Source organism: Pipistrellus kuhlii, unplaced genomic scaffold (assembly GCF_014108245.1).
Source record: "Pipistrellus kuhlii isolate mPipKuh1 unplaced genomic scaffold, mPipKuh1.p scaffold_m20_p_13, whole genome shotgun sequence".
Classification (NCBI taxonomy): Eukaryota; Metazoa; Chordata; class Mammalia; order Chiroptera; family Vespertilionidae; genus Pipistrellus; species Pipistrellus kuhlii.
This window is the reverse complement of record NW_023425438.1, coordinates 35,934,909-35,961,291: the sequence shown is the minus strand read 5'-3', so window position 1 is coordinate 35,961,291 and position 26,383 is coordinate 35,934,909. Positions and strand designations below refer to the sequence as shown.

The 26,383-nt window shown below is 42.6% G+C and overlaps 1 protein-coding gene and 1 pseudogene across 6 annotated transcripts in view; both read left to right on the top strand.

Annotated features, from left to right (window-relative positions):
* Positions 1-5,290, top strand: part of CUNH2orf42 (chromosome unknown C2orf42 homolog) — a 30,919-nt gene extending 25,629 nt beyond the window's left edge. For all 6 annotated transcript variants that reach the window (XM_036435619.2, XM_045580869.1, XM_045580870.1 and 3 more), the window contains one exon: positions 4,638-5,290. In XM_036435619.2, coding sequence (XP_036291512.1) covers positions 4,638-4,846 — 209 coding nt within the window. In that variant the 3' untranslated portion in view covers positions 4,847-5,290. The remainder of the gene's footprint in view (positions 1-4,637) is intronic.
* Positions 795-22,365, top strand: LOC118717483 (annotated as a pseudogene).
* Positions 22,366-26,383: the final 4,018 nt, after the last annotated feature.

The window sequence follows — 26,383 nt, the reverse complement described above, 5'->3', positions numbered from 1 at the left end:
AGGTTCGATTCCGGTCAAGGGCATGTACCTTGGTTGCGGGCACATCCCCTGTGGGGGTTGTGCAGGAGGCGGCTGATCGATGATTCTCTCTCATTGATATTTCTGGCCCTTTATCCCTCTCCCTTCTTCTCTGTAAAAAAGTCAATAAAATATATTTTAAAAAATACAGTATCCCCCCAAAAATGTATACATACTTGGAATAATTATTAATTCCAATCAGTTAAATATGAAAAGAAACAGAACTGTCAGCTGTTTAAAGTGTGTATACATTTTTGGGACACTCTATATGTGTAGGAATATAGTCACAAGAATTTGACAAAATAATTATAATGTCTAAATTTCTCCTAAAAGAATAAGTACACAATTAGGTAAGTGAATGAGGCCTGCTTGATAGATGATAATTTAAGGTAATTTAAATTATGGCTGGCATTCATTCATTCATTCTTCATTCAACAAGTCTTTATTGAGTGCCTATTATGAACCAGGCACCATGCAATACTGGGGTACAGTGATGAACAAAAGTGATATAGTTTACTGTCTTGGAAAAGATGATAGTCTAATCATTGGATAGAGAGGTGAATATTAGATGGCTAGAAGTATAGGCTCTGGAGTCCAAAATTGCCCAAAGTTAAAGTCAGGTCCACCTACTAGTTGTGTAACTAAGCAGGAAGACTTCATCTATCCTCACCTCAGTTTATTCACCTATAAATAGGGAATCATAGAATCTGTCTCTTAGTGAGTTGCTGAGCATTACATTAATGCATTTTAAATCACTTAAGATAATACCTGGCACAGCTTTTTCCTGTGAGAGCCGTCGGGTAGAGAGGAGCGTGGCCCTCTCCTCTCTCCGCCATGGCGTGTGCTCGTCCACTGATATCCGTGTACTCTGAAAAGGGGGAAACATCTGGCAAAAATGTCACTTTGCCTGCTGTGTTCAAGGCTCCCATTCGACCAGATATTGTGAACTTCGTTCACACCAACTTGCACAAAAACAATAGACAGCCCTATGCTGTCAGTGAATTGGCAGGTCATCAAACCAGTGCAGAGTCCTGGGGTACTGGCAGAGCTGTGGCTCGAATTCCCAGAGTCCGAGGTGGTGGAACTCATCGCTCTGGCCAGGGTGCTTTTGGAAATATGTGTCGTGGGGGCCGCATGTTTGCACCAACCAAAACCTGGCGCCGTTGGCACCGCAGAGTAAACATAACACAGAAACGATATGCCATCTGCTCTGCCCTCGCCGCCTCAGCCTTACCAGCACTGGTCATGTCTAAAGGTCACCGTATTGAGGAAGTTCCTGAACTTCCTTTGGTGGTTGAAGATAAAGTTGAAGGCTACGAGAAGACCAAGGAGGCTGTTTTGCTTCTTAAGAGACTTAAGGCCTGGAATGATATAAAAAAGGTCTATGCCCCTCAGCGAATGAGGGCTGGCAAGGGCAAAATGAGAAACCGACATCGTATCCAGCGCAGGGGACCTTGTATCATCTATAACGAGGACAACGGTATCATCATAGCCTTCAGAAACATCCTGGAATTACTCTGCTTAACGTAAGCAAACTGAACATTCTGAAACTCGCACCTGGAGGGCATGTGGGCCTTCTGCATTTGGACTGAAGGTGCTTTCCGCAAATGAGATGAGCTGTATGGCCCTTCGCGTAGAGCTGCCTCCCTCAAGAGTAACTACAGCCTTCCCATGTGCAGGATGCTCAGTACAGACCTGAGCAGAATCTGGAAAAGCCCGGAGATCCAAAGGCCCTGCGTGCACCACGCGAGAAGATTCACCGCAGAGTCCTGAGGAAGAATCCACTGAAGAACCTGAGAATCATGTTGAAGCTGAACCCATATGCAAACACCATGCGCCGAAACACTATTCTTCGTCAGGCCAAGAACCACAAGCCTCGGCCTGATAAAGCAGCAGCAGCACTAGAAGCCAAGTCAGATGAGAAGCCTGTGGTGGGAAGAAAGGAAAGAAGGCTGTGGGCCCTAAGAAGCAGAAGCCTTTGGTGGGGAGAAAGGCTGCAGCTACCAAGGAACCAGCAGCTGAGAAGAAGCCCGCAGAAAAGAAACCCACCGCAGAGGAAAAGAAGCCCGTGGCATAAACTTAAATTGTTTATTCCAGAACGGTCAAGTCACTTTACTTTAGACAGCTAATTTTGAATAAAAATATGATCAAAGGCAAAAAAAAAAAAGATAATACCTGGCACAGTAGGTGCTTATTAAGTGCTACTTGTTATAGTTGTCATTATTATTAAATTACTAGAGGCCTGATGCACAAAATTTGTGCAAGAGTAGGTAGGCCTTCCTCCCCCAACTGCTGGCACCGGCTTCCCTCTGGCATTCAGGATCTGGGCTTCCCTCACAGCCCCAGCTTTGTCCGGAAGGACATCCGGTCTAATCAGCATATTGTGCTTTTATTATTATAGAATATACAAATATGTTAGTATTTACATAGTACTATAAAAACATTTTTTAAAAATATATTTTATTGATTTTTTACAGAGAGGAAGAAAGAGGGATAGAGAGCTAGAAATGTCGATGAGAGAGAAACATCGACCAGCCGCCTCTTGCACAACCCCCACCGGGGATGTGCCCGCAACTAATGTACATGCCCTTGATCGGAATCGAACCTGGGACCTTTCAGTCCGCAGACCGACGCTCTACCACTGAGCCAAACTGGCTTCAGCTATAAAAAATATTTTTATTGATTTCAGAGAGAGAGGAAGAGGGGGAGAGAGAGAGAGAAGCATTAGTGGTGAGAGAGACTCATTGATTGGCTGTGGACATCAAGCCTGCAACCCAGGCATGTGCCTTTTACTAGAATCGAACCTAAGACCCTTCAATCCACAGGCTGATGCTCTATCCACTGAGCCAATCCGGTTAAGGCTATAAAAATTTTTTTATTTAATATAAAAATTATTTTATTAAAAATAGACAAAGAGCTTGGCTAGTGTGGCTCAGTGGTTGAGCATCAACCTATGAACCAGGAGATCATAGTTCAATTCCCGGTCATAACACATGCCCAGATTTCAGGCATGCAGGAGGCAGCTAATCAATGATTCTCTCTTATCATTGATGTTTCTATCTTTCTCTTGCTCTCTCCCTCTCTGAAATGGATAAAAAATATACTTTTAAAAATAAACAAAGAACCCATAATTATCACTAATCAATTATATGAATTTGAGCTAGCAGAGATATTACTTATTTAAAGTCTTACATAGCTTTAAAATGAATCATGTAAAGTTTTTTTTTAAAATATATTTTATTGATTTTTTACAGAGAGGAAGGGAGAGGGATAGAGAGTTAGAAACATCAATGAGAGAGAAACATCAGCTGCCTCCTGCACACCCGCTACCAGGGATGTGCCCACAACCAATGTACATGCCCTTGACCAGAATTGAACCTGGGACCTTTCAGACCGCAGACAGGTGCTCTACACTGAGCCAAACCGGTTTCGGCTATTTTTTTTTTTTTAATATGTTTTTATTTTATTTCAAAGTATCAACCTTGAACAAAGTCATATATTTCTCCGGCAAAATGGGTTTATTTAGAAACAGCAAAGTATTGCAGTTCAGGACCTGCAAAACCATGTGCAAGTTCAGAGAACAAAAGGAGGAACTCTTCTTTCATAGAGGAAATGGGGCTGTTTAAAGGAGATTGTTAGAAACAATGAGTTTTTTGGAGAAAATGGGGAGTTCAAAGTATAATGACTTTATATTTATTTCAGAGAGGAAGGGAGTGGGGGAGAGAGAAACATCAGTGATGAGAGAAAATTATTGATTGGCTGCCTCCTGCAGGCCCCACACTGGGAATTGAGCCTATAACCTGATCATGTGCCTTAACCAGGAATCAAACCATGACCTCCTGGTTCATAGGTTGACTCTCAACCACTGAGCTATGCTGGCTGGGCTTTTTAAACATTTGATTTTAGAGAGAGTAAGGGAGAGAGTTGCCTTTTGTATGCTCCCTGACCAGGAAATGAACTTACCACCTTTTGGTGTATGGGACAATGTTCCATCCAATTAAACCACCCTGTCAGGCCTTTTTTTTTTTTTTTCTAGTCTCCCTTTTAATCTCATCCAGCTGTCCTTTCCTCTCAGTCTGGGCTCGCCTTATGATTCTTTTGGCCCTTTTTCTTATATCTCGGTCTTATTTTATTCAAGGATGCTAGACAGTTCCCTGAAATTTTCTTTTGAATAGATATAGTAATTCCTCTTACTTTCCCTTGATTCTTGTTGTTTTTCCTTGTTATTTTTTTCTCATATAGCTTTTTTTTTTAAAACATAGCTTTTTTTTAATTTCTTTTTTAATATTTTATTTTTTACAGAGAGGAAGGGAGCGAGATAGAGAGCTAGAAACGTCGATGAGAAACATCGACCAGCTGCCTCTTGCACACCCCCTACCGGGGATGTGCCTGCAACCAATGTACATGCCCTAGACCAGAATCGAACCTGGGACCTTTCAGTCCGCAGACCGACTCTCTACCACTGAGCCAAACGGTTTTGGCTTATATAGCTTTTTAAAAAACTAACTTTTCTTTATCTTTTTTTACTCCCGAACAGCGTGAGATCTGTCCAGACTCAAAATTAGAAATTATACTAATTCGTTGTTTTTTTGTTTGTTTTTGTTTGTTTTTGTCTTCAGGCAACACTTCCCCAGATCAAAAGGAGCCAACCCCTTTCATCATTGAATGGATTCCAGATATCCTTCCTCAGTCCAAGATTGGAGAGCTGCGGATCAAGTTTGAGTATGGTCACCACCGGAATGGGCATGTGGCGGAGTACCAAGACCAGCGTCCCCCTCTGGACCAGCCCTTGGAACTGGCCCCTCTGACCACCATCACTTTCCCTTGAGGCAAAACAGTGGAGTGTTTTGCTGCTAAATTTGCACATCCCTATCCCTTGACAAGTTTAAATACCAGTTAGGTTCTTTGTGAACTGCTTTTAGCTAAGATGCAATTTCTTACCACATCCAACTGGATTCTGTTGAAGAAAAACTCTGTAAATGGCCTTTTTGGTGCTGCTCTGTATAGTCCTCATTATAGATGGGGTGATATTTCTGTTTAGAATGTTTAAAGGAACAAAAAGAAAACTAGCGCATTTTCTTTCTTAAAAGATTCACCTTTATAGTTTGTCTCAACCTTTGAAATAGTTAACACCCCACCGTACACTAACAATGTGGAAACGTTAATAACATCCTGGTTAGGAAGAACGTTAAGGACCATTCTGGCAGAGCTCCAGTCATGCCCTTTTATTCTGTTATCAAATAAAGCACAGTGTCTTAGTTTTTCTAAATTATACCTCATGTTGGCCTGATTTTAAAATTATACACCGTTGAGATGAATTTAGGTTACAGTGAAATAGGAAAAAGATGTCCAGGTATCAAGGGAATATTGACAAATCAAACTAATGCTTGTATTTACTTCCTTTCTGAGTTCATAAATCACAGAATGGAGATATGAAAGACAGAAGTGGAAGCCTGTTTTCAAGGAGAAAAGGGAATGAACATTTCCTATATAACTACTATGTGCCAGATACTTTTATTTGCATTCTTGCCTAATTACTTTCCTCATTTAGTCTTCATTCTTCTTCTAGGCCCAGCAATCCCAGTCACATAAGTCCACCCCATCTTTCACTGATTCCTATGTCTGTCTATCTGTCAATAACCTGCCCATTCCTCTAGCCTACATGTGCATACATATGCATGCACACACATCACACACACCAGCCCAAGCTACTTAACAGATTGCAAACTGTGTATATGATAGAACCTGACACTGTTCTGTCAGTGCCCAGTTCTATGTCAGAAAGAGCCCAGAACTTTCCTCCACGAGAACCCAGGGAAAGACCACTCTATTTGCTAAAAGTGAGGAAATGGGCAGGGGCTGCCTTCCTCTAGTCCTCTGAGTGCACTGGACCCTCTCAATCACAAGATACAGACAACACACACACACAAAAACCCCACAAAGAACAGCTCTGTGTTTAGTGAATTTCCCTAAGATGGACCTGCCTACTTCAACCTATTTTTTTTTCTTATTTTCTCCCTGATTCTGAGTTCCTAGTTTTCCTCCTTTGCATTTTGTGGTATTTTCTAATATTTCTAATTTGATATTCTTGTTAAATCCCCTTCCAGACTTTGTTCCCTGTCTGCCTGCCTTCCCATCTTCCAGATCTTACTACCATCCCACCTGCTTCATCAAGGGAATAGAATGACTTGTTTTTTACAACAGTTCTTTAATGTGCATAGGAATCACCCAGGAATTTAGTAAGAACACATATTCTGATTCAGAAGTTCTAGAGTGGGGTCCAAGGTTATCTATTTGTATCATCAAGCTGGATGCAGAAAGTGCTGAATTGTAGAGACACTGCTAGACTGACCACCTTTCATGCCACCAATGGGGGCAGGACTGGAGGTCAATGGCAGCAAACAGTTGCTCTTGCATGTGGCTTTAGGTCTAGTTAGCACATAGCTAGGTGTTTCAATGCAGTGTATTAGTGTTAGCTGCTTTATGGCATGCTCCCATAAAGCTGCTCCTACTGATGGAGGGGCACTGGTCTTGCTCCTCCAATCTAGTTCTAACTCCACAGCCCCAGAAGTAGACAGTGGGTATATAACCATATAACTTCCTGCGGTTTTTCTGCCTTCTCCCTAGCACCACATTTTCCATTGCCCTCTCCAGGAACCCACCATTCTAAAGTTTCAGATTTGAAGCCCTGAGTTCAAACCCCCACTCTGGCACCTGTTTAACCCTCTGAGCCTGGATCATGTGCATAGTAAATAGGATACTGACTGAAAAACGCTCATTAAATAAGTAACCATTACACTTTTGCCTATTATTTGCACTTCTTCCTCTCTTTTGTGTTTTTCTAACTTAGCTGTGAGGCTGTATTGGTGCTTTGTCCATCCTTGAGAATTATTTTTAAAAATATATTTTTATTGGTTTCAGAGAGGAAGGGAGAGGGAGATGGGAACATCAATGAAAAGAATCATTGACTGGCTATCTCAACCCTTAACTGTACCCTTCAGTCTGCAAGCCAACGCTCTATCCATTGAGCCAAACCAGGTAGGATAATCCTTGAGAATTTTTGTACCTAATACCACTGTTATACAGCAAGATCGCTATATATATATATATATATATATATATATATATATATATATATATATATATATATATATATATATATATATATATATATATATATATATATATATATGCTGGTTTTCATTTTATCTCCTCAAATTTCCTATAATGAACATTTACTTTGGTCAATTCGAAAAATGGCAAGGTTACAACCACAAAACAAGGGGCATAAAAATCAAACTTCCGTACTGAAAGGAGGAAAACAAGACGGGGACCGCGGCGGCTGGGAGGCGGTCACGCGGCCATGGCCTCTCGCCTCCGCGAGATGACGTCAGTCACGTCCTCCAGCCCGCGCCGCCGCTCGCGGCCAGTGTGACCCCTCTCCCTCCACCAGGCGGCGCCGCTGGGCGTTCTGCGGTCGAGGCTCCGGCGCAGCCGCACTGGCTCCCCCCGACACGTCCCCACCTTCGCGTCTTTTCTGGAGAGCGCGGGAAGGCGAGTGCTAGGGCGGTGACGACACCGGGGTTCCCCGCGCGGCTGGCGGGGCGGGGCCGCGTACGTGGCGCACGAGGGGAGGAGGAAGGAAGGGGGGTGTGGAGCGCAGGACCCCGCTGGGCCTGACGGGGCTGCGTCCGCTCCGCGGCCCGCCTCGTGACCCACTGCGGGGCCGAGCCCGGGCCCCGCTGCGGGGAAGGTGCAGACGAGGCGGGTCTCGGCGGGGACGGGCGCCGGCGGCGGGGCGCAAGGCTCTCCCGAGGTCGTGGGCCGGCATGCCGGTCCGCCCCCAGGACAGCTCGCCTTTAGGTTCGCTTTTAGGCTGGGCACCGACTTCTGACGCCCTCATGCGGGTGGGACCGGTCCTGGAATCTAACTCGCGGGCCCTCCGGGACAGCGGAGCACGTGGGGCCGGGCCGGGCCGCACCCGACCCCATTTTCCTGACGGCGCGGCTCTGCGGGCCGAGGCGCCGCGCTCCGGGCCCAAGCCCCGCCCCGCGGTGACGTCATTCCGCTGTCGGGGGCGAGCACCGGCCGGTCCCCGGTGGGTGGGGAGAAGAGAGCACGTGGGCGCCAGGAGGAACCCGGGCTTTGACCTCTGGGGCTGAGCCCACTGCATTTTGTTTTCCGTTTGCGAGTCAGTCACTGTTTCTGAGCCCCGGTTTTCTCCTTTAAAATAGAAGTTAGTAGCATTCACTTTACGGATTGATTAGTCTGGGCTTAGCACACAGTAGGCGGTTGGTTAAAAAAACATAAAAATTAACTTGTCCACTTTTCTTTTAAAAATATATATTTTATTGATTTTTTTTACAGAGAGGAAGAGAAAGGGATAGAGAGCTAGAAACATCAATGAGAGAGAAGCATCAATCAGCTGCCTCTTGCACACCCCCCTCGAGGGACGTGCCCGCAACCAAAGTACATGCCCCTGACCAGAATCGAACCCAGGACCCTTCAGTCCTCTATCCACTGAGCCAAACCGGTTCCGGCAACTTGTCCACTTTTCCCTACTAGGTCCTTAGAGCCGGTTTGCAGTAGCACTAATCTCTGAGTAATCCTTAGAACAAAAGACTGTGTGGTTCCAGGTAGTGATTTCTAATCGAAGTTTCCACAACCAGCTCGGTGGCTTTGGAAGAAAAAAGTGGCGAGTGGCTGGTCCATGACCTGATGAGTTGAACCTGGGCCTGCTCAGAATTTAGGGAGGGGTTATTCTCTGGGCCCTAGCACCTGTGAAACTAATGGTAAATTTCTGGCTGGGAGCCCAGTCTAGGTTACACTCTGTCTTGGGGCACCCTTCAGTTATCTTTATCCTCTTGCTGCCCTTTCTCAGAATCTTGCACCTCATATTGCATTGCTATGGCCAAGTCATATTTCCTGGGGAGAAGCTAGCCGCCAGCTGCTATATGAAGTTGATCTAACAGAGTAAACAATAAAAGACTACCTCCTGGTAGGGAAAAAGTTAATGTATTACAAAGTGCTTATTTAGATGTGTCAAGAACAGTATTAGATATTTCGCTCAAGTTATTATCTCATTTGATTCCCACATCTAATCCTGTGAGCAAGGTGGACTTAACTCTATATAGAGGAGGAAATTGTGGTTCAGCAGATAAAATAAAGGCCTCACAGCAAGGATATGAGAGTGCTCTTGGAGGCCATGGTAAAGTTCGAGTTAGTACCTAGTCAGCCCTTCCCAACAGTACTAGATGCTGAAGTCCATCCTAGAGGGTATAAGTGAAGGCTTCCCTCATGTTCCCATGCCTTTGGCCACTTCTAACATTTTTATCAAGGCAAAACCAGGTTAAGTGACACATCAAGGGCAGCATTTGAAGCTCAAGAATCACTGCCTGTAAGAAAGCTATTACCATAAGAAACATCCAAAGCTGCAGAGAGTTTTTGTGAGTTTGAGTCAAATTGATGACATATGCTGGGGAGTGAGATCTCAAATTCTCCAAAGAATAATAGTTTGCACTTCTTTTATGCATTTAAAATTGAAGCAGGAATGCAAGGAAAATTAGATGAGCATGGGAGAAAGCAAAACGCATTGGATTAGGACATTACGTGCTTTCTTAAGGGTGGTTATGTCTTGAGTATTACTTATGGCATCTCAGAGGTGTGTATAAGAACAGTGAGCAAGGCTTGCTTTAAAAGTTTTCACTAAAGTTATATACCCACCATGACCTGCCCAGTCAGGAATTTATGGCTTATTACAGCATCCGTTCCTCATCCACAGGGGAAGAAGGAGGGGGAGCAGAGGCAGGAAGCCAGTTTTGCCAAGGAAATGCTACCCTTGTTTTAATGTTAACCTTCCTGTGAGATTACCATGGAAAACTAAAGGCTAATGCCCCAGAGAAGAAGGGTAGGATTTGCCAAGTAGATTGGATTTTAGTAGGTAGAGATGTCAGTATGGAGAAAAAATACCCCCTGCCACTACAGTGAAGTTCCCCTCTAGAGATGATGTAAAATATATTGTCATCTGATCTCTTAGCTGTTAAGCCAAAGGAAAAACGTTGTAGCAAGAGAGAAGTGGTAGGCCCTGGAGAAAAGGAAGGAAAAATCAACTGTTCAGGCAACGATTTTTTTATTTAACATATATTGAGTATATATGCCAGGCACTGAGCTGGCTCCGGAGGATACAGTAATGAACAAAACGAACAAAAGCCCTGTTTTCAAAAGTTTGCATTTTAGTAAGGAGAGAGAGAAAGACTATGAAAGGAAGGAAGGAGGAAGAAAAAACTATATAGTATGTCAGATATGCTCTGGAGATAAAGTAAAATGAAGGGTGGGAGGATAGCTGAGGTGTTTTTTCTCCCATTTTTAAATGAATCATGTGCAAGTTAATATAAAAGTAAAATTATCGATCCACATATGCCCAAGTTGCAGATCAATCCCCAGTAGTAGGCATGCAGGAGGCAGCTGATCAATGATTCTCATTATTGATGTTTCTCTCTCTCTTCCTTCCTTTCTGAAATCAATAAATATATATATATATATTTTTTTTTTTAAAGTAGAACCTTGCCGGGACCAGTTTGGTTCAGTGGATAGAGCATCGGCCTGCGGACTGAAAGGTCCCGGGTTTGATTCCGGGCAGGGGCATGTACCTTGGTTGTGTGCACATCCCTGGTGGAGGGTGTGCAGGAGGCAGCTGATCGATGGTTCTCTCTCATTGATGTTTCTAACTCTCTATCCCTCTCTTTCCTCTCTGTGAAAAATCAATAAAATATATTTAAAAATAAATAAATAAAAATAAAAAGTAGAACCTTCCAGCTCCTTTTCCTGTCCAGGGTGTAGGAAGGCAGGCCTTGAGACAGGACTGGGGCTGCCTATGGAATCGAGGAGACCACATGTATTCCTCAGGAGGTGCCATGTTCATAGATACATGAGGAGACTGGAGATAGTAAAGTTGAGGGAGGGATTTCAACTTGCCCACTTTATCCTCCACATCATTATTTTCTGAACCAAGAGTCTCAGAACTATGTTTATCATTCTCCTTCTTGGTGCCAGAGATGAAATTGGGACACAAAAATATTAACAGTCTTGCCCTAACCGGTTTGGCTCAGTGGATAGAGCGTCGGCCTTCAGACGGAGAGGTCCCAGGCTCGGTTCCGATCAAGGACATGTACCTTGGTTGCAGGCACATCCCTAGTGGGAGGTGTGCAGGAGACAGCTGGTCTATGTTTCTCTCTCATCAATGTTTCTAACTATCCCTCTCCCTTCCTCTCTATAAAAAATCAATAAAACATTAAAAAAAATATTAACAGTCTGAACACATTTTGATGGCTTATGGGTATAATAGGACAGAATGGTATAAGGAAGTAGATGTTTGAAGTTGAGGAGAGAAAGATCAAATGTGGAACAGTATTAATACTAGTGTTAAAAAAGAATACCTATTGGAACAAGGCCAAGAAATGTACAACAGCTGCAGAAGTCTGCACTGACCTGCAAGGTGGGGTCCAAATTCTCTTTGAAGCTGGGGAAATGGGAATGTGCCTTGTAGCTGAAATTGGTCCGGTGAGTTACAACTCCTGGCTTTACCTGCCACCCATCTGCTCCTCTGTTAATAAGATCGGGGAATTCCTAATAGAAGGGGTAATGGGACTTGTGTTCTTGGCTCTTTCTGATGCTCTATAGCTCTGTCCTTGGGCAAGTCTCTGTACCTCTTGGAGTTCTGGCTTTTGCTTCTGCACAAGAAGGACTTGAATTAACCTCTGTTGTCCCTCAGACATTCTGCAAAGAAAGAAAGATGGGGGCTTCTTTACCAGCCCAACCTGTTGGCAAGGAAGTTGGTCACCTACAGTAGTTTGGTGTCATCCTTTTTTGAATTATGTTGTATTTTATGCTTCTTCTGCACAGAAGAGGCAGTGGGAATAGCACAAAAGTTCTGTGGGGACCTGAGAAGTGGCATCTCGCCCAGCTGTAAAGTCTGAGACTATGACTTAGAAGAATCTGCAGGTTAACCAGTACTTTAAAACATTTTTTTAATTGAATGATTTTAGAGAGAGAGAGGAAGGGAGAGAGGGAGAAAAAAATAATCCATTTGTTGTTCCACTTATTTATGGTTGATTTTTTTAAAAATATATATTTTATTGATTTTTCACAGAGAGGAAGAGAGAGGGATAGAGAGTCAGAAACATTGATGAGAGAGAACCATCAATCAGTTGCCTCTTGCACACCCCTTACTGGGGATGTGCCCGCAACCAAGGTACATGCCCTTGACCGGAATCGAACCCGGGACCCTTCAGTCTGCAGGCCGACGCTCTATCCACTGAGCCAAACTGGTTTCTGCTATTTATGGTTGATTTTTAAAATTATATTTTATTGATTTTTTACAAAGAGGAAGGGACAGTGATAGTCAAAAACATCGATGGGAGAGAAACATCGATCAGCTGCCTCCTGCATACTCCCTACTGGGGATGTGCCTGCAACCAAGGTACATGCCCTGGACTGGAATCGAACCTGGGACCCTTCATTCTTATACGTGCCCTTACCAGGGATCGAACCTGCAGTTAGCATATTAGGATAATGCACTAACTGAGCTATCTGGCCAGGACAACCAATACTTTCTATATGTGGTCAGCAGTGCACATGAAAAATCAGAAAAGTAACCATACACTTTGATCTAAAAGTAGCAGCTCCCATTCTCTTATACAATGTGCCGATCCTATATTCACCCACTTCTCTTCACTTACACTGGTATTATCTTAGTTCAGCCCATCTTCATCTCTCACCTAGATCATTACAGGTGCCTACCTGGTTTTCCTGCCTCCATTTTTTACCCTCTTCAAGTCTTACCCCAGTATGCAAACCTGGTTACCTTACTCCCCTACTTTAAACCCTTCAGTGGCTCCTCATTGTCTTCAACTAATATGTATCCATCACTAAGTCCCATGAAAGACAAAATAGACATAGGGCCCTGCTCTTACCTCAGCATGACAAACAGACCCCTGATCACCTTGTTCTAATTTCCACCCATCCTCCTTCACCCCTTATTCTCCATCCTCACTGAGCCAAGTGCAGCTCTGCCTGAGCCACGTTTTCTCTCTCTGCACCTTCACACGTGTTGGTCTCACTGCCTGAACATCCTTCCTTTTACACTTCCCCTTGCTAATTCCTTCTGACTCTTCAGGTATTCAACCCAGGCATCACAGTGTCTGTTATTCTTCCCAAACTTTCTGTGTGCCACCATGCTTGAAACAAAGCAGAACATACAACAGTAAGAGCAGCTCCACTATGTGCAAACACTCATCATAGTGCCTTCCTGTAACTGTTGGTTTTCTTGGCTCTGCATCATTAGGCTGTGAACTTCTCAAAGACAGGAAATTTTTGCATTCCCACGCCTAGCATAGTGCTTGAAACCTCAGGGGTGGCTATAACTATTTGTTGAATGAGTAAATGAGTAAATGAATGAATGGATGAGTGCTGTCTGATCCTGAGCCTGACGTGATAGGCCTGGAGAACAGGGCTCTGGCCTACACCCTTGTTTTAGTGGATCCTTTTTCATCCTGCGGTTCCTCCAGGGAGACAGCTTATACTGTTCAATGTATAGTCTCATACAATTTTACTGAACTGAACTGTCTGTGCTGTGCAACAGTATTTGGCAAAGCCCATGGGCATTGGGAAACTCACAGGCAGTCTTCAGAGTCACAAGCAAAATGGGGCTTGTCACTTTATGCAGTAATGCTTGTGCTCTGAGTTTGTCACATCCTTATGACAAATTTGGTCCAAGGTCCTTTAAGACAAGGCCCTGTGTGTTCAGAATCTGTGCATGGAGTCTTCCCCAGACCCACAGGTTCCAATGTTTCTCTTCACCTAGAAAAAAAATGACCTGTCATTAATGGGAATGGGTAATTCTTATGCCATCTTTTGAGCTCTCCTTTGCTAGCTGATGGATCCTGAGATTTTCAAGGACATGCTCTGGCAGTTTCCCATCTGTCATTTGTATTACTCAGTGACAACTGTGTTTCAAGCCAGGATGTCCTGAGAGGAAACCTAAGTAACATAACACCTTCTTCCTGCTGATGTGTTTTGTGCGGATATGTGGGCGCCATGGTGATGCAATAACTTCTTGCTGCTGCTTGCAGTCTGTGATGTTCATTATCCTCAACCTCTGAGAATAAACCAGTACAGAATGAATCCTGTAGCATTATTCCTGGTGACACTGTACACATGTAATAGAGAATGGACATGCAATCTCCATGCAGCCTTCTGCTCTGTGTTCCCAGCAAATTTAACAACACCTGATGGCTGTGTTCTAGCCCAGCATTCTCGGGGGAGGTATATGGTACAGTGTTAGACCCCTGAATCCCTGCCAAGCTCATCACTGCTAAGAGAGACTTGCTTTCGGATTCACATATGATTTGCACAAAACCATTCATTGAACATACCTGGCATACATTTTAAATTTCCTGCACATTAGCCAAAGAGTTCTAACTAATGAGAGCCGAAAGCTATGACACCGTTATGAACACCCTAAAAGATCAGTGAATCTTATGTGGATTACGTTATCTAGAGTTTTAACCATGGCTTTGATGTTTGCAATATAAAGATTATTCCCGAAACCTTAAAAAAGGGAGAAAGCCATTCCTATAAATCATATTTCTGACACAGCTAATCATGAAAATGTCTATAATTGCTGAAGCCGGTTTGGCTCAGTGGTAGAGCGTCGGTCTGTGGACTGAAAGGTCCCATGTTCGATTCCAGTCAGGGGCATGTACGTTGGCTGCGGGCACATCCCCGGTGGGGGATGTGCAGGAGGCGGCTGGTCGATGTTTCTCTCTCATCGACATTTCTGGCTCTCTCTCTCTCTCCCTTCCTCTCTGTGAAAAATCAATAAAATAAAAAAAAATTTTTAAAAAGAAAATGTCTATAATTTAGTGAGGGATGTAGTTGATACCTTACAAATGGATTTAAAGAACAAAAAGAGTCCAGAGAGGTTTATGAGCTGAAGGTATCCTAATAGGGTTGTTAGGGGTTGGGAGCAGGACCTGGGGCTCATGTTTTTGTTTCAGTACCCAGCACAGGGCCTCAGATGGCCATGATAGGTGTCTATTAACACTGAATTCCTAAATGGAAATTTACTGGTGCTCTTTCACACACAAATAGACCTGCTTTGTGAAATTCTTAGCCAGAGCAGATATTTTATGAGAGCTGTCAGTCCCAAGTTGATTGGATGGACAAAGTGAAACCAAGGGATTGTATTTTAAAACCAAATACTCTGCTAAATTTTACAACTGGGATGTCCTACTTTGGGTAGGAAGTTGAAAAAAAAAATTACCTCGAACTTGAGGTTTGTAGACTTAAGAAAATACAGATTTTTTTTTTTTTTTTAAAGACGCTCTAATGAACCCAGCAGGCGAGCTGGCAGGAAGTCAGACTGCGGTCCTTGCCTGAGAGGATGACACAGGCCAAAAGAGAAAAATAAATAAATAGAAGGCAGCCAGAGCTAGGAAGGCTTTTGCAAAGTTTTGCAGAGCTTTCCAGGTTTTTCTGGAAAAAGGAAGAAAAGAAAGAGGGGCAGGAAGAGGATAGGTTCACAGCTGGCTTCAGAAACGCTGACGAGTGGATTTGCCTATTGCCTTTGTTTTTCTAAGTCAAGGATAAGGGAAGAGGGTGTGTTTTTGGCCTGGAGCTGCTCCCTGGCAGAGCAGACTTCCTGGTCTGCAGTGCTGCCGTAGTTAGAACCGCTTAAGGAGTCCAGAGGCCAGCTACCCTGAAATGGGGACACAAACATTCCAGAGATATCTTGGAAGAGTGGAAAGATCTGGAGTTTTGTTTTATTTTACTTTTTAAATGTTTATGTGTATTTGAATAGGTAATTTATTTGCATGGCTCAAAACTAAAAAAATACATAAAAAGATATATAAGGAAAAGTCTTTCTGCTTTTCCTATGCCTCATCCGCCTATTTCCTCTACGCCAAAGAGATAACCCTATTATTAGGTTTTGGTTTATCCTTCTAGTATTGTTTTTATGCATATGCAAGCTAAAACAAATATATACCCTTCCTTATTCCATTTTAACCTAAGTGATATGATGCTCTACCTAACTTCTGAACCTTGTTGGTTTTTGTTTTTTTTTTAATATATTTTATTGATTTTTTTTTTACAGAGAAGAAGGGAGAGAGATGGAGAGCCAGAAACGTCGACGAGAGAGAAACATCAACCAGCTGCCTCTTGCACACCCCCCACCGGGGATGTGCCCGCAACCAATGTGCATGCCCCCGACCGGAATCGAACCTGGGACCCCTCAGTCTGCAGACTGAAGCTCTACCACTGAGCCAAACCGGTTTCGGCTGTTGGTTTTTTTTTTTCCACTTAACACTTTATCTTGGAAACAAAATGGAATGCATTCTCACTTTTATTTTTAAGGTGCAGAATTTTCTAGTGTACATATGTACTGTAATTGAACTGGTTACCACTGAGGGACATTTAGGTTATTTCCAGTCTTTAGTAAGCACCGAACCTCTAGTTACAAATAAGGGCATGGACTTTAAAGACAGATGTGTCACCCTAGCTGGTTTGGCTCAGTGGACAGAGCCTGAAAGGTCCCAGGTTCGATTCCAGTCGGGGGCACATGCCTCAGTTGCATGCTCAGTCTCTAATGGAGGGGGTGGGCATGCAGGAGACAGACGATTGATGATTCTCTCTCATTGCTGATGTTTCTCTCCCACTGTCCCTTCCTCTCTGAAATCAATAAAAGAAAAAAACACACACAAACAAAACAAAACAAAACTGGTTTGGCTCAGTGGATAGAGCATTAATCTGCGGACTGAAAGGTCACAGATTCGATTCCGGTCAAAGGCATGTACCTTGGTTGTGGGCACATCCCCAGTAGGGGGTGTGCAAGAGGCAGCTGATATTTCTCTATCATCGATGTTTCTAACTCTCTATCCCTCTTCTATTCCTGTCTCTTCCTCTCTGTAAAAATCAATCAATCAATCAATCAATCAATATAATATATTTAAAAATAAATAAATAATTAAAATAAATTTTTTAAAAGATGTGTTTTCAAAACCTAGTCCTGATGCTTATTAGGTGATTGACTTTGGGCCTTCTTGCCTCATTAGAAAAACAGGGATTGTTTTATGTTTTTATTACCTGTTTGATAACATTTCTATGAAAGATTATGTGGACAAAAGGGGCCACATGCTAACCTGACAAGCTCAGGGAAGGCCTGCATGGCTGTCTTACAAACTCAGAGACCTAAAGTAACCACAAAGGATGGTCTGAAATTACACTTTAACTAAAAGCAGTTATGGTAGGTAGTTTTGTCCTAGGCCAGTATCTTCATCGACAAGGTCAACCTTTACCTTAACTGAGCCTATCTGTCTTTTGCATCTATGATAACATATCTTTGAAATGTCAGGGTAGCCCTAGCTGGTTTGGCTCAGTGGTTAGAGCATAGGCCTGGGAACTGAAAGGTCTCAGGTTTGATTCCCGTCAAGGCACATGCCCGGGTTGTGGGCTCGATCCCCTGTGGGGGACTTGCAAGAGGCAGCCGATCCAATATCTCTCTCTCCCTCTTCCTTCCTTTCTGAAATCAATAAAAATATATTACTAAAAAAAAAAGAAAGAAAGGAATGTCAGGGTAACTTGTAACTTCCCTTTTTCCAGACCCCTTGGGGCACAACCTAATGTCCCTAAGCATCAGGACAGATACCACAAATTCCTTCATTGTTATTGTTAACTTGTTAATTGTTGACTGTAACTTTCCCTCACCTATGTATGTGTCTCTCATTTTACTTTTTACCCAATCCCAGAGGTTTTCCCACTTTGCCTTCTCCCATCTCTCTAATCTGTCACCACCTAGGTCCCTTCCTTTGATTGTAGTGTATAAAAATAGACGAAAAAACACACCATTCTTTGGAGCATTATCCCAATCTATTGAGATACTGCTGCCCAGCAATTGTCATCAGTTAGGCTCAAATAAACCCCCAAAAATTCTGTGAATGTTTTTATGTTAACATTATAATAATGTAATATGTAAAATACTTAAGAGATAGAAGGTCTCAAAAAAAAAAAAGAGAGAGAGAGATAGAAGGTCTCAGTGAAAACAATATACCTTGCAACTGGGCAGAATAGAATTTGTCTTTTAAAAAATGTTATGATTTTAGAGGGATAGAGGAAGGAAGAGAAAAATGTTGATTTGTTGTTCTACTTATTTATGCATTCATTGGTTAATTTAAAAAATTTTTTTAATTGATTTCAGAGAGGGAGGGATAGATAGAAACATTAATGATGAGAGATAATCATTGATTGACTGCTTCCTGCATGCCCCTCCTGGGGATCGAGTCTGAAACCTGGGCATGTGCCCTGATCTCGAATTGACTGTGACCTTCTAGTTCTTAGGTCAATTAGCCATGCAGGCTGGGCAAATACATTTTAATTTTTTTTAAATATATTTTATTGATATTTTACAGAGAGGAAGGGAGAGAGATAGAGAGCTAGAAACGTCGATGAGAGAGAAACATCGACCAGCTGCCTCCTGCCCACCCCCCACCGGGGATGTGCCCACAACCAATGTACATGCCCCTGATCGGAATCGAACCTGGGACCTTTCAGTCCGCAGACCGATGCTCTACCACTGAACCAAACTGGTTTCGGCCTATGTATTTCTTCTTAAAAATTAAAATGTACGAACCGGTTTAGCTCAGTGGTAGAGCTTTGGTCTGCGGACTGAAAGGTTCCAGGTTCAATTCCGGTCAGGGGCATCTACCGTGGTTGGAGGCAGCTGGTCGATGTTTCTGTCTCATCAGCGTTTCTAGCTCTCTATCCCTCTCTCCTCCTCTCTGTAAAAAATCAATAAAATATATTAAAAAAAACAAAACAAAAAACACCTACATGTGTAGCACTTGGGGTGGAGGGGAAGAAGAAATACATGTTTAATATTTTTTAAATTTTATGAATTTGCCTATACTAGTGGTTTTCAGAAAATGTTCTTGTGTTTTTAGGTGAAGTAGCATATCATCTACAAATAATGATACTTTTGTCTTTCAAATATCTAGAGCTCATTTCTATTTCTTGTCTTACTTTAGTAGCTAAGATTTCTGGAACATGTTTAAAAATAGTGCCCATTCATTCCTTGCTCTAGACTTGACTTTAAAGGAATAACTCTAGAATTACTCCATTAAGTATAATCAGGCTATTGGTTTGCAAACTTTTTTCTTCTTTTTCCCCATCACTGTTTATTTCCTCTATGCCCTCTTCCATGCCCCCCACCCCACCAATCACCAATCTGTTGTTCATGTCCATGAGTTCTTTCTCTTTATTGCTCAATCCATCCAACTCCTTAACACTCCCCCCCCCCCACACACACACTAGTTTGCAATTTAAAAGAAAATGTTTTTGTTGGTTTCAGAGAGAGGAAGGGAGATGGAGAGAGAGAAACATCCATGATGAGAGAGAGTCATCAGTTGGCTACCTCCTGTACATTCCCTACTAGGGATCAAGCCTGCGACCCAGGCATGTGCCCTGACCTGGAATCAAACCATGACCTCCTGGCTCATGGGTTGACGCTCAACTATTTAGCAACACTGGCTGGGCTGGTTTGCAAACTTTTCTAACAAGATTTTATGATTTTTCTAATCATAAAAAAGTTTTCTGTCAATCGCCTTTGCTTCTAGATTTGAAATTAGAGCAGTGCTTACAAAAAAAGGAAAAGTAGTGAAATATTTTTTTTCTGCTTTGTTTTGCTTGTTACTTCTAATACTTAGACCCAAGCAAGAGAATCACCTACTCTGGAAGCTATACTTTAGAGGACCCCACATATCACAAACACATAAGATAATAAATTACTTAAAGAATTCATGAAGCCCTGGCTGGTGTGACTCAGTTGGTTGGGCATCAAATTTTGCTGGTTCAATTCCTGGTCAGGGCATATGCCCAGGTTGTGGATTCAGTGCCTGGTAGGGACATGTAGGAGGTGACTGATTGATGTTGCACTCACACATTGATGTTTCTCTCTCTTTCTTTCTTCCTCTCTAAAAATCAATTTAAAAAAAATCAGAAGATACCACAGCCTGTACCTGAAAGTGCAGGGTAACGTGTTAAAAAACAAGCGGATTCTCATGGAACACATCTACATGCTGAAGGCAGAAAAGGTTTGCAAGAAGCTTCTGGCTGACCAGGCGGAGGCCCGCAGGTCTAAGATAAGACCAAGGAAGCTGTGAAGAGCGGCTCCAGGCCAAGAAGGAAGAGATCATTAAGACTCTGTCCAAGGAGGAAGAGACCAAGAAATAAAGCTTTACCTCTCTTATCTGTACTTAGTGGCCTTGGCAATTACATGGTTCAGTCATTTAATAAAAGTAACCTTCATCTAAAAAAAAAAAAAAAAGGAATAACTAAAAACACCTCATGGAAATCTTTGTCATTTAGGACCTGGTATTCAGTGCCCACCCAGTCCCACTCATAACATCTATTTTTTTTAAATGCATTTTTAGCCGAAACCGGTTTGGCTCAGTGGTAGAGCGTCGGCCTGCGGACTGAAAGGTCCCGGGTTCGATTCCAGTCAAGGAATTGGTTGCAGGCACATCCCCGGTAGGGGGTGTGCAAGAGGCAGCTGGTCGATGTTTCTCTCTCATCGACGTCTCCCTTCCTCTCTGTAAAAAATCAATAAAAATATATTTTAAAAAATAAATAAATAAAATGCATTTTTATTGATTTCAGAGAGGAAAGAAGAGGGAGAGATAGAAACATCAATGATGAGAATCATTGATCAGCTACCTCCATTCCACCTACTGGGGATCAAGCCCGGAACCCTGGCATGTGCCCTTGCCTGGAATTGAACCTGGGACCTTTCAGTCCTCAGGCCGACACTCTCTCCACTGAACCAAACCAGCAACGGCATAACATCTATTCTTATGACAAACTTTCTTCAGGTTCCAGTAACCAGGGCCTCTCATTCTAAGAGCTTGTTGTTTCTCCTCCCATTTGTTGCTGCTCTGCATTAAGATTCTCTGCTAGAGTCTGGACGATGCACTGGGAAATCAGCTCCTCTTGTCCTCAAGTTTACAATTCACAAGGAGAGGTAAGACAAACCAGGATATGTGGGTCTCAGAGAGGTATATATTGAGGGCTGTGGTTCTTTAGAGAAGAAAAAAAAATCCAATTATTGGGGAGAAGAGAAGGCTTCATGGAGTAGGAAAGGTTTGGGTTGGGTTTTGATTTGGATCAGGGAAAATAGGAGTTAGAGAGTCATGTTAGGCAGAGCGAACAGCCTGAGCAAAGAAGGAGAAAATGGTTCAGTTTGAAGCTCAGGACCTCTGTTAGGAAAACTAGAAAATGTGAGAAAAGACAGGGCTGGTTTTTTTTTTTCTTTTACATTTTTTTATTAAATTATCTGTGTACATATTTTAACATTGCCCCCCCCCCCCCCATGTATACTCTCCCTCCTCAGAGTTTTGTGTCCATTGATTGTACTTATATGCATGTATTCAAGTCCTTCGGTTGATCTCTTATCTCCCCCAGATCTCCCTCCCCTCCCCGCGACAAGGCTGTTTTAATGAGATCTTGGATGTCAGGTTTTGGATTCTGCATTTTATTCTGGTAAAAATGGTGAACCCCTGAAAACTTTTCAGCCAAGAAAAAGACATGCAGGGACCTTTGGATTAAAAAGAGGGAAAGTCAGAATCATGGAAACTGGACAGGGAACTAGTTAGCAGTTCAGGAGATACTCAGGGTGGTGGTGGGGATGGAAATGACACTTCTGTGGGACACAGCATGGCTGTAGAATTGATTGAAATTGACCATTGATTGGCTGTGGAAGGGCAGAGGCATGAGTAAGGAGTCCAAAAAACCCCAAATTTTACCCTGGATACTTAGGGAAAGGAGTGTTTCATGGACATAAACATTGAAGTCGGAAGGATAAGGTGATTAGGAATAGTGAGGCAGGTTGGGGTGGGGGTGATGGAAATTTGGAAAATTTCTTTTTTGGACCTTATGAATTGAGTTATTAGTGGAACATCTAGGTAGAAATAACTGGTCAGTTGGAAAATCAGTTCTGAAGGTAGGAGAGAGTTTTAGATTGGGGGTAAAATTTAAGGGACTTTTGTAACTGGTGATATTGATATTATGGGAGTGAAGACATGAAGGACATGAAGGGAGATGTCACCTTTGAGAACTGAGAGGAAGAAGTGGAAGTGCAGTAGCCAGGTAAAGGGGAGATCCTTTGTGAGGGACATACCTGAAGGCAGAGACCAGGTGTCTTACCCGCATGTTCCCTACCTCCAATCTGTGCCTGTTGTACTACAGGCGCTCAATAAATGTTTGCAGTCGAAACCGGTTTGGCTCAGCGGTAGAGCGTCGGTCTGTGGTTCGATTCCGGTCAAGGGCATGTACCTTGGTTGCGGGCACATCCCGGGTAGGGGGTGTGCAAGAGGCAACTGGTCGACGTTTCTCTCTCATCAACGTTTCTAGCTCTCTATCTCTCTCCTTTCCTCTCTGTAAAAAGTCAATAAAATATATATATATTTTTAAAAATGTTTGCTGATTGAGTAAACAAATGAATGGATCATAAGAGAGAAAATATATCCAAAAAGGAAAAGAGGATTTTCAGAGGAAGGTTAGTAACACAAATGCTGCTGACAAGAAAAGGGCAATGTTGATAAATACAAGGCCCTTAGCTTTCTCAGTCTTCTTTTTCACAAAGCTCACGAGGTCACAGGAACATGACCCAGGTCAGGCAGAGGGTGACTGCAACCATCAAGTAGGAGGGAACTCTCCCAGGGAAGAGGCGGGCTCTAAAGACATCAGGCAGCTGCTGTTGGAGAGGACACCCAGGGGTCTGGTGCTTTCTGGCCCACTCCCACCCTCCTCTTATGTGTTATGTAGTTCCAGTGTGCGGGTACTGGGCCCCTCCCTCTGAGTCAGGAAAGAATCATTTCCAGTTCTTTGTCTGACTAACGTGAGGGACCTGTTTTGGTTTCTTTTAGTGCTGGACTGCTAGTGAGTTGGGGAAGCAGGAAACACTCTCCTGTAAAATGTGGCCTTATATGGAGTGCGGCAGGTTGATCCCGGAACTTTAAATGAAGGCATCCTCAGGGCTGGCTTCAATAAGGCAAATACCCTTTTCTGAATATATAGAAAGCTGGGGGTTTTCCCTCCCAAAGGAGGGGCCTGGAATTGACCTTGATGAAAGGCATTTTGTGATTAAATAAAACAGGGTGTGAAGGAAGGGAGGGGAGAAGGATGAGACCCAACCTCTCCTCTCCTTTCTAACTAACTACACCATCACTCCCATTTGAGCCCTTGAACAGTTTAGGGGTACATAACTTTCTAGAAGTGTATGCAGGAAGACAGATGGAGTCACCATAGCAAGACAAACTGGCTTGGTAATCCCCATGGTATTACCAAGAGCTTAGTCTGACTGGCACTTAGCCTTACCTCAAGACCTGATTTATTAACAAAGAGTAGATCAACTCTCAGGGGGCTCAGTCATTAATACAGCTCTCAGACATTGATGTGCATACAGGGATAATATTTTGATCTCCTAACCATTGTTGTTGTTTTTTTCTTCTCAGTTTCCTGTTACCCTGTAATCCTCCCTCCCCTAGACATGGCTGCATTTAGATGCATTTTTTTTTGCCTCAAGGCACTGCTGTAGAGCAGAAAGCATCCAACAGAAGACTAAGGACTGGGTTAGTTGAGTGTGATTTAGTCTGTTCTCCACCATTAGATCACATTTTCCCAGACTAGGAAATGCATGCAGTCTCAGGGTATAGTCCTGGGCACTTGTGAGGGTTTGCACTTATCTGTTGAGTATTTCCATGCCTGAGAGCACAAAAACAAATAGCAAATAAAAACAAGCATGACAAGGTTGAGAGAGCAACTTCAGAAAAGAACAAACTTTTTCCTTCTTCTATGAAAAAGGACCTACATTTTCATTTCACACTGGGCCATACAAATTATGTAGCTGACCCTGCTGGCAGATGGAACATTCCAGAAGGAGCTAGCCAGAAGTGTTAAGAATATTCTAAGGATGCCCTATCCAGTTTGTTTCAGTGGATCGGGCCTTGGCTTGGCTCATGGGCTGAAGGGTCCTGTGTTTGATTCAGGTCAATGGCAGGTACCTTGGTTGCAAGCTTAATCCCCCACATTTCAAAGACAACCATTGATGTGTCTCTCAAATCAATGTTTCTCCCCCATCCCTTCCATTCTCTAAAAATCAATGGAAAATATCCTTGGGTGGAGGAGTTAAAAAAGAGCCTTTGGGGGTGTGGCTTACGTGAGAATATAATTTAGCCCTTCCTAAATTTGGAACAATTTTGGGTTATTTCAAGCCATGTGAAATGTCAACCCTAGTGGCAAAGAACTATTAGCAAAGCAAATGTGAAATGACCACACATGTGACAAGGGAAAAGAATCAAACCTGTTAGAAGGTGTTTGTTGGCTGTTCGCCTTAATTTGGAAAAGGAAAAAGGTGGATAGAAAAGGCTGACTAGCCCAGCTGGCATGGCTCAGTGGTTGAGCAGCAACTGTGAACCAGAAGGTCATGGTTTGATTCCTGGGTTTTGGGCTTGATCCCCAGTTGGGGGTGAGATATATATATATATATATATATATATATATATATATATATATATATTTAAAGAAGTCTTATAATTTAAAAAAGAAAAACAAAGCTGACTGGTTTCTCCTTGAAGCAAGTACTCTTTTTTTTTAAAGCAAGTACTCTTGTTTATCCTAGTAATCTGGGATCAGATCTATCAAGTCAGAATAATTTAAAAATATATATATTTTATTGATTTTTTACAGAGAGGAAGAGAGAGGGATAGAGAGTTAGAAACATCCATGAGAGAGAAACATCAATCAGCTGCCTCTTACACACCCCCTACTGGGGATGTGCCCGCAACCAACGTACATGCCCTTCACCGGAATCGAACCTGGGACCTTTCAGTCCGCAGACCAACGCTCTACTGCTGAGCCAAACCGGTTTCGGCAAGTCAGAATAATTTGATTTGAAAGGAGAATTAATCTCACACCTTCAATATTAGGTGCCACCAAATTCTGGTTGTTGTCAATTTGTTACTCAACAATGGAACATATATATTAGTTCCCAGGAGAGTGGAACTCATTTCAAAGGGATTTTCTTTTCTTTTCTTTTTTTCTTCTTTTTTTTAAAATCATTTCCGCCCTGACTGGGTAGTTCTTTAGTTGTTAAAGCATTCCTGATACACTAAGGTTGCAGTTCCATGCCAGGTCAGGACACATACAAGAATCAGTCAGTGGTTGAGTATCAACCTATGAGCCAGGAGGTCACGGTTCAATTCCTGGTCAGGGCACATGCCTGGGTTGTGAGCTCCATCCCCAGTGGGGTGCATGCAGGAGGCAGCCTATCTTTCACCATGGATGTTTCTCCATCTACCTTCCTCTGAAATCAATTAAAAAATATATTTTTTTAAAAAAAGAATCAACCAACGAATACTCAAGTGGAACAACAAAAATTGATGTTTCTCTCCCTCGCACCCCTCTCGTCTTTTTTCCTTCTTCCCTACCTCCCCCTTCCTATCCCTCTCTCAAAGCATTTAAATTTAAAAAAAAATCACTTCCAATATGTCTCCTTTTTTGAATTTCCCATTCATATTTCTTATTTTCTTATTTGCAAGCACTTCCTACATATTGAAAATAACAATTTTTTTTGTCATATGTGTTCCAAACAGGTTTTCCCAGTTTGTCCATTGTCTTTTAACTGTGTCCAAGCCACATCATCTGATGGTAATTCAATTAGTAATCACAATTTACCACAAATAATCAACATTTACTGAACATGTTCTAAGTGCTTCGTATGCCATTAATCCTCATAATCTCCCTATAGATTGAGTACTGTTCTGTTTTATAGATGAAACAGATAAAAGGGTAATTTGCCTAGTTACCCAACCTAGTAAGGGATGCAATATGGGTCTTGATCCCGGATCTGTCTGACACTCAAGCCCCAAGTTCCATCTCTGTGCTGTCCAATACAGTGGAAAGGTGACCATTAAACACTTGAAAGGTGTTGCCAGTTAATTTGAAAGACTACAGTAAATATGAAAGAAAGAATGGGAGATATCTCATTAATTTTTAAATTAATTACTTAAAATATTTTGAATACATTGATCTAAGTAAGATATTTTACTGTTTCTTTTTATTTTTTTAATGTGGCTACTAGAAAATTTAAAATACTAATCAAGCCCTAGCTGGTTTGGCTCAGTGAATAGAGCTTCAGCCAGCAGACTGGAGGGTCCCAGGTTTGATTCTGACCAAGGGCATGTATCTTGATTGCAGGTTTTGACCCAGGCCTTACTCCAGGCACGTGCAGGAGGCAACCAATCGATGTTTTTCTCTT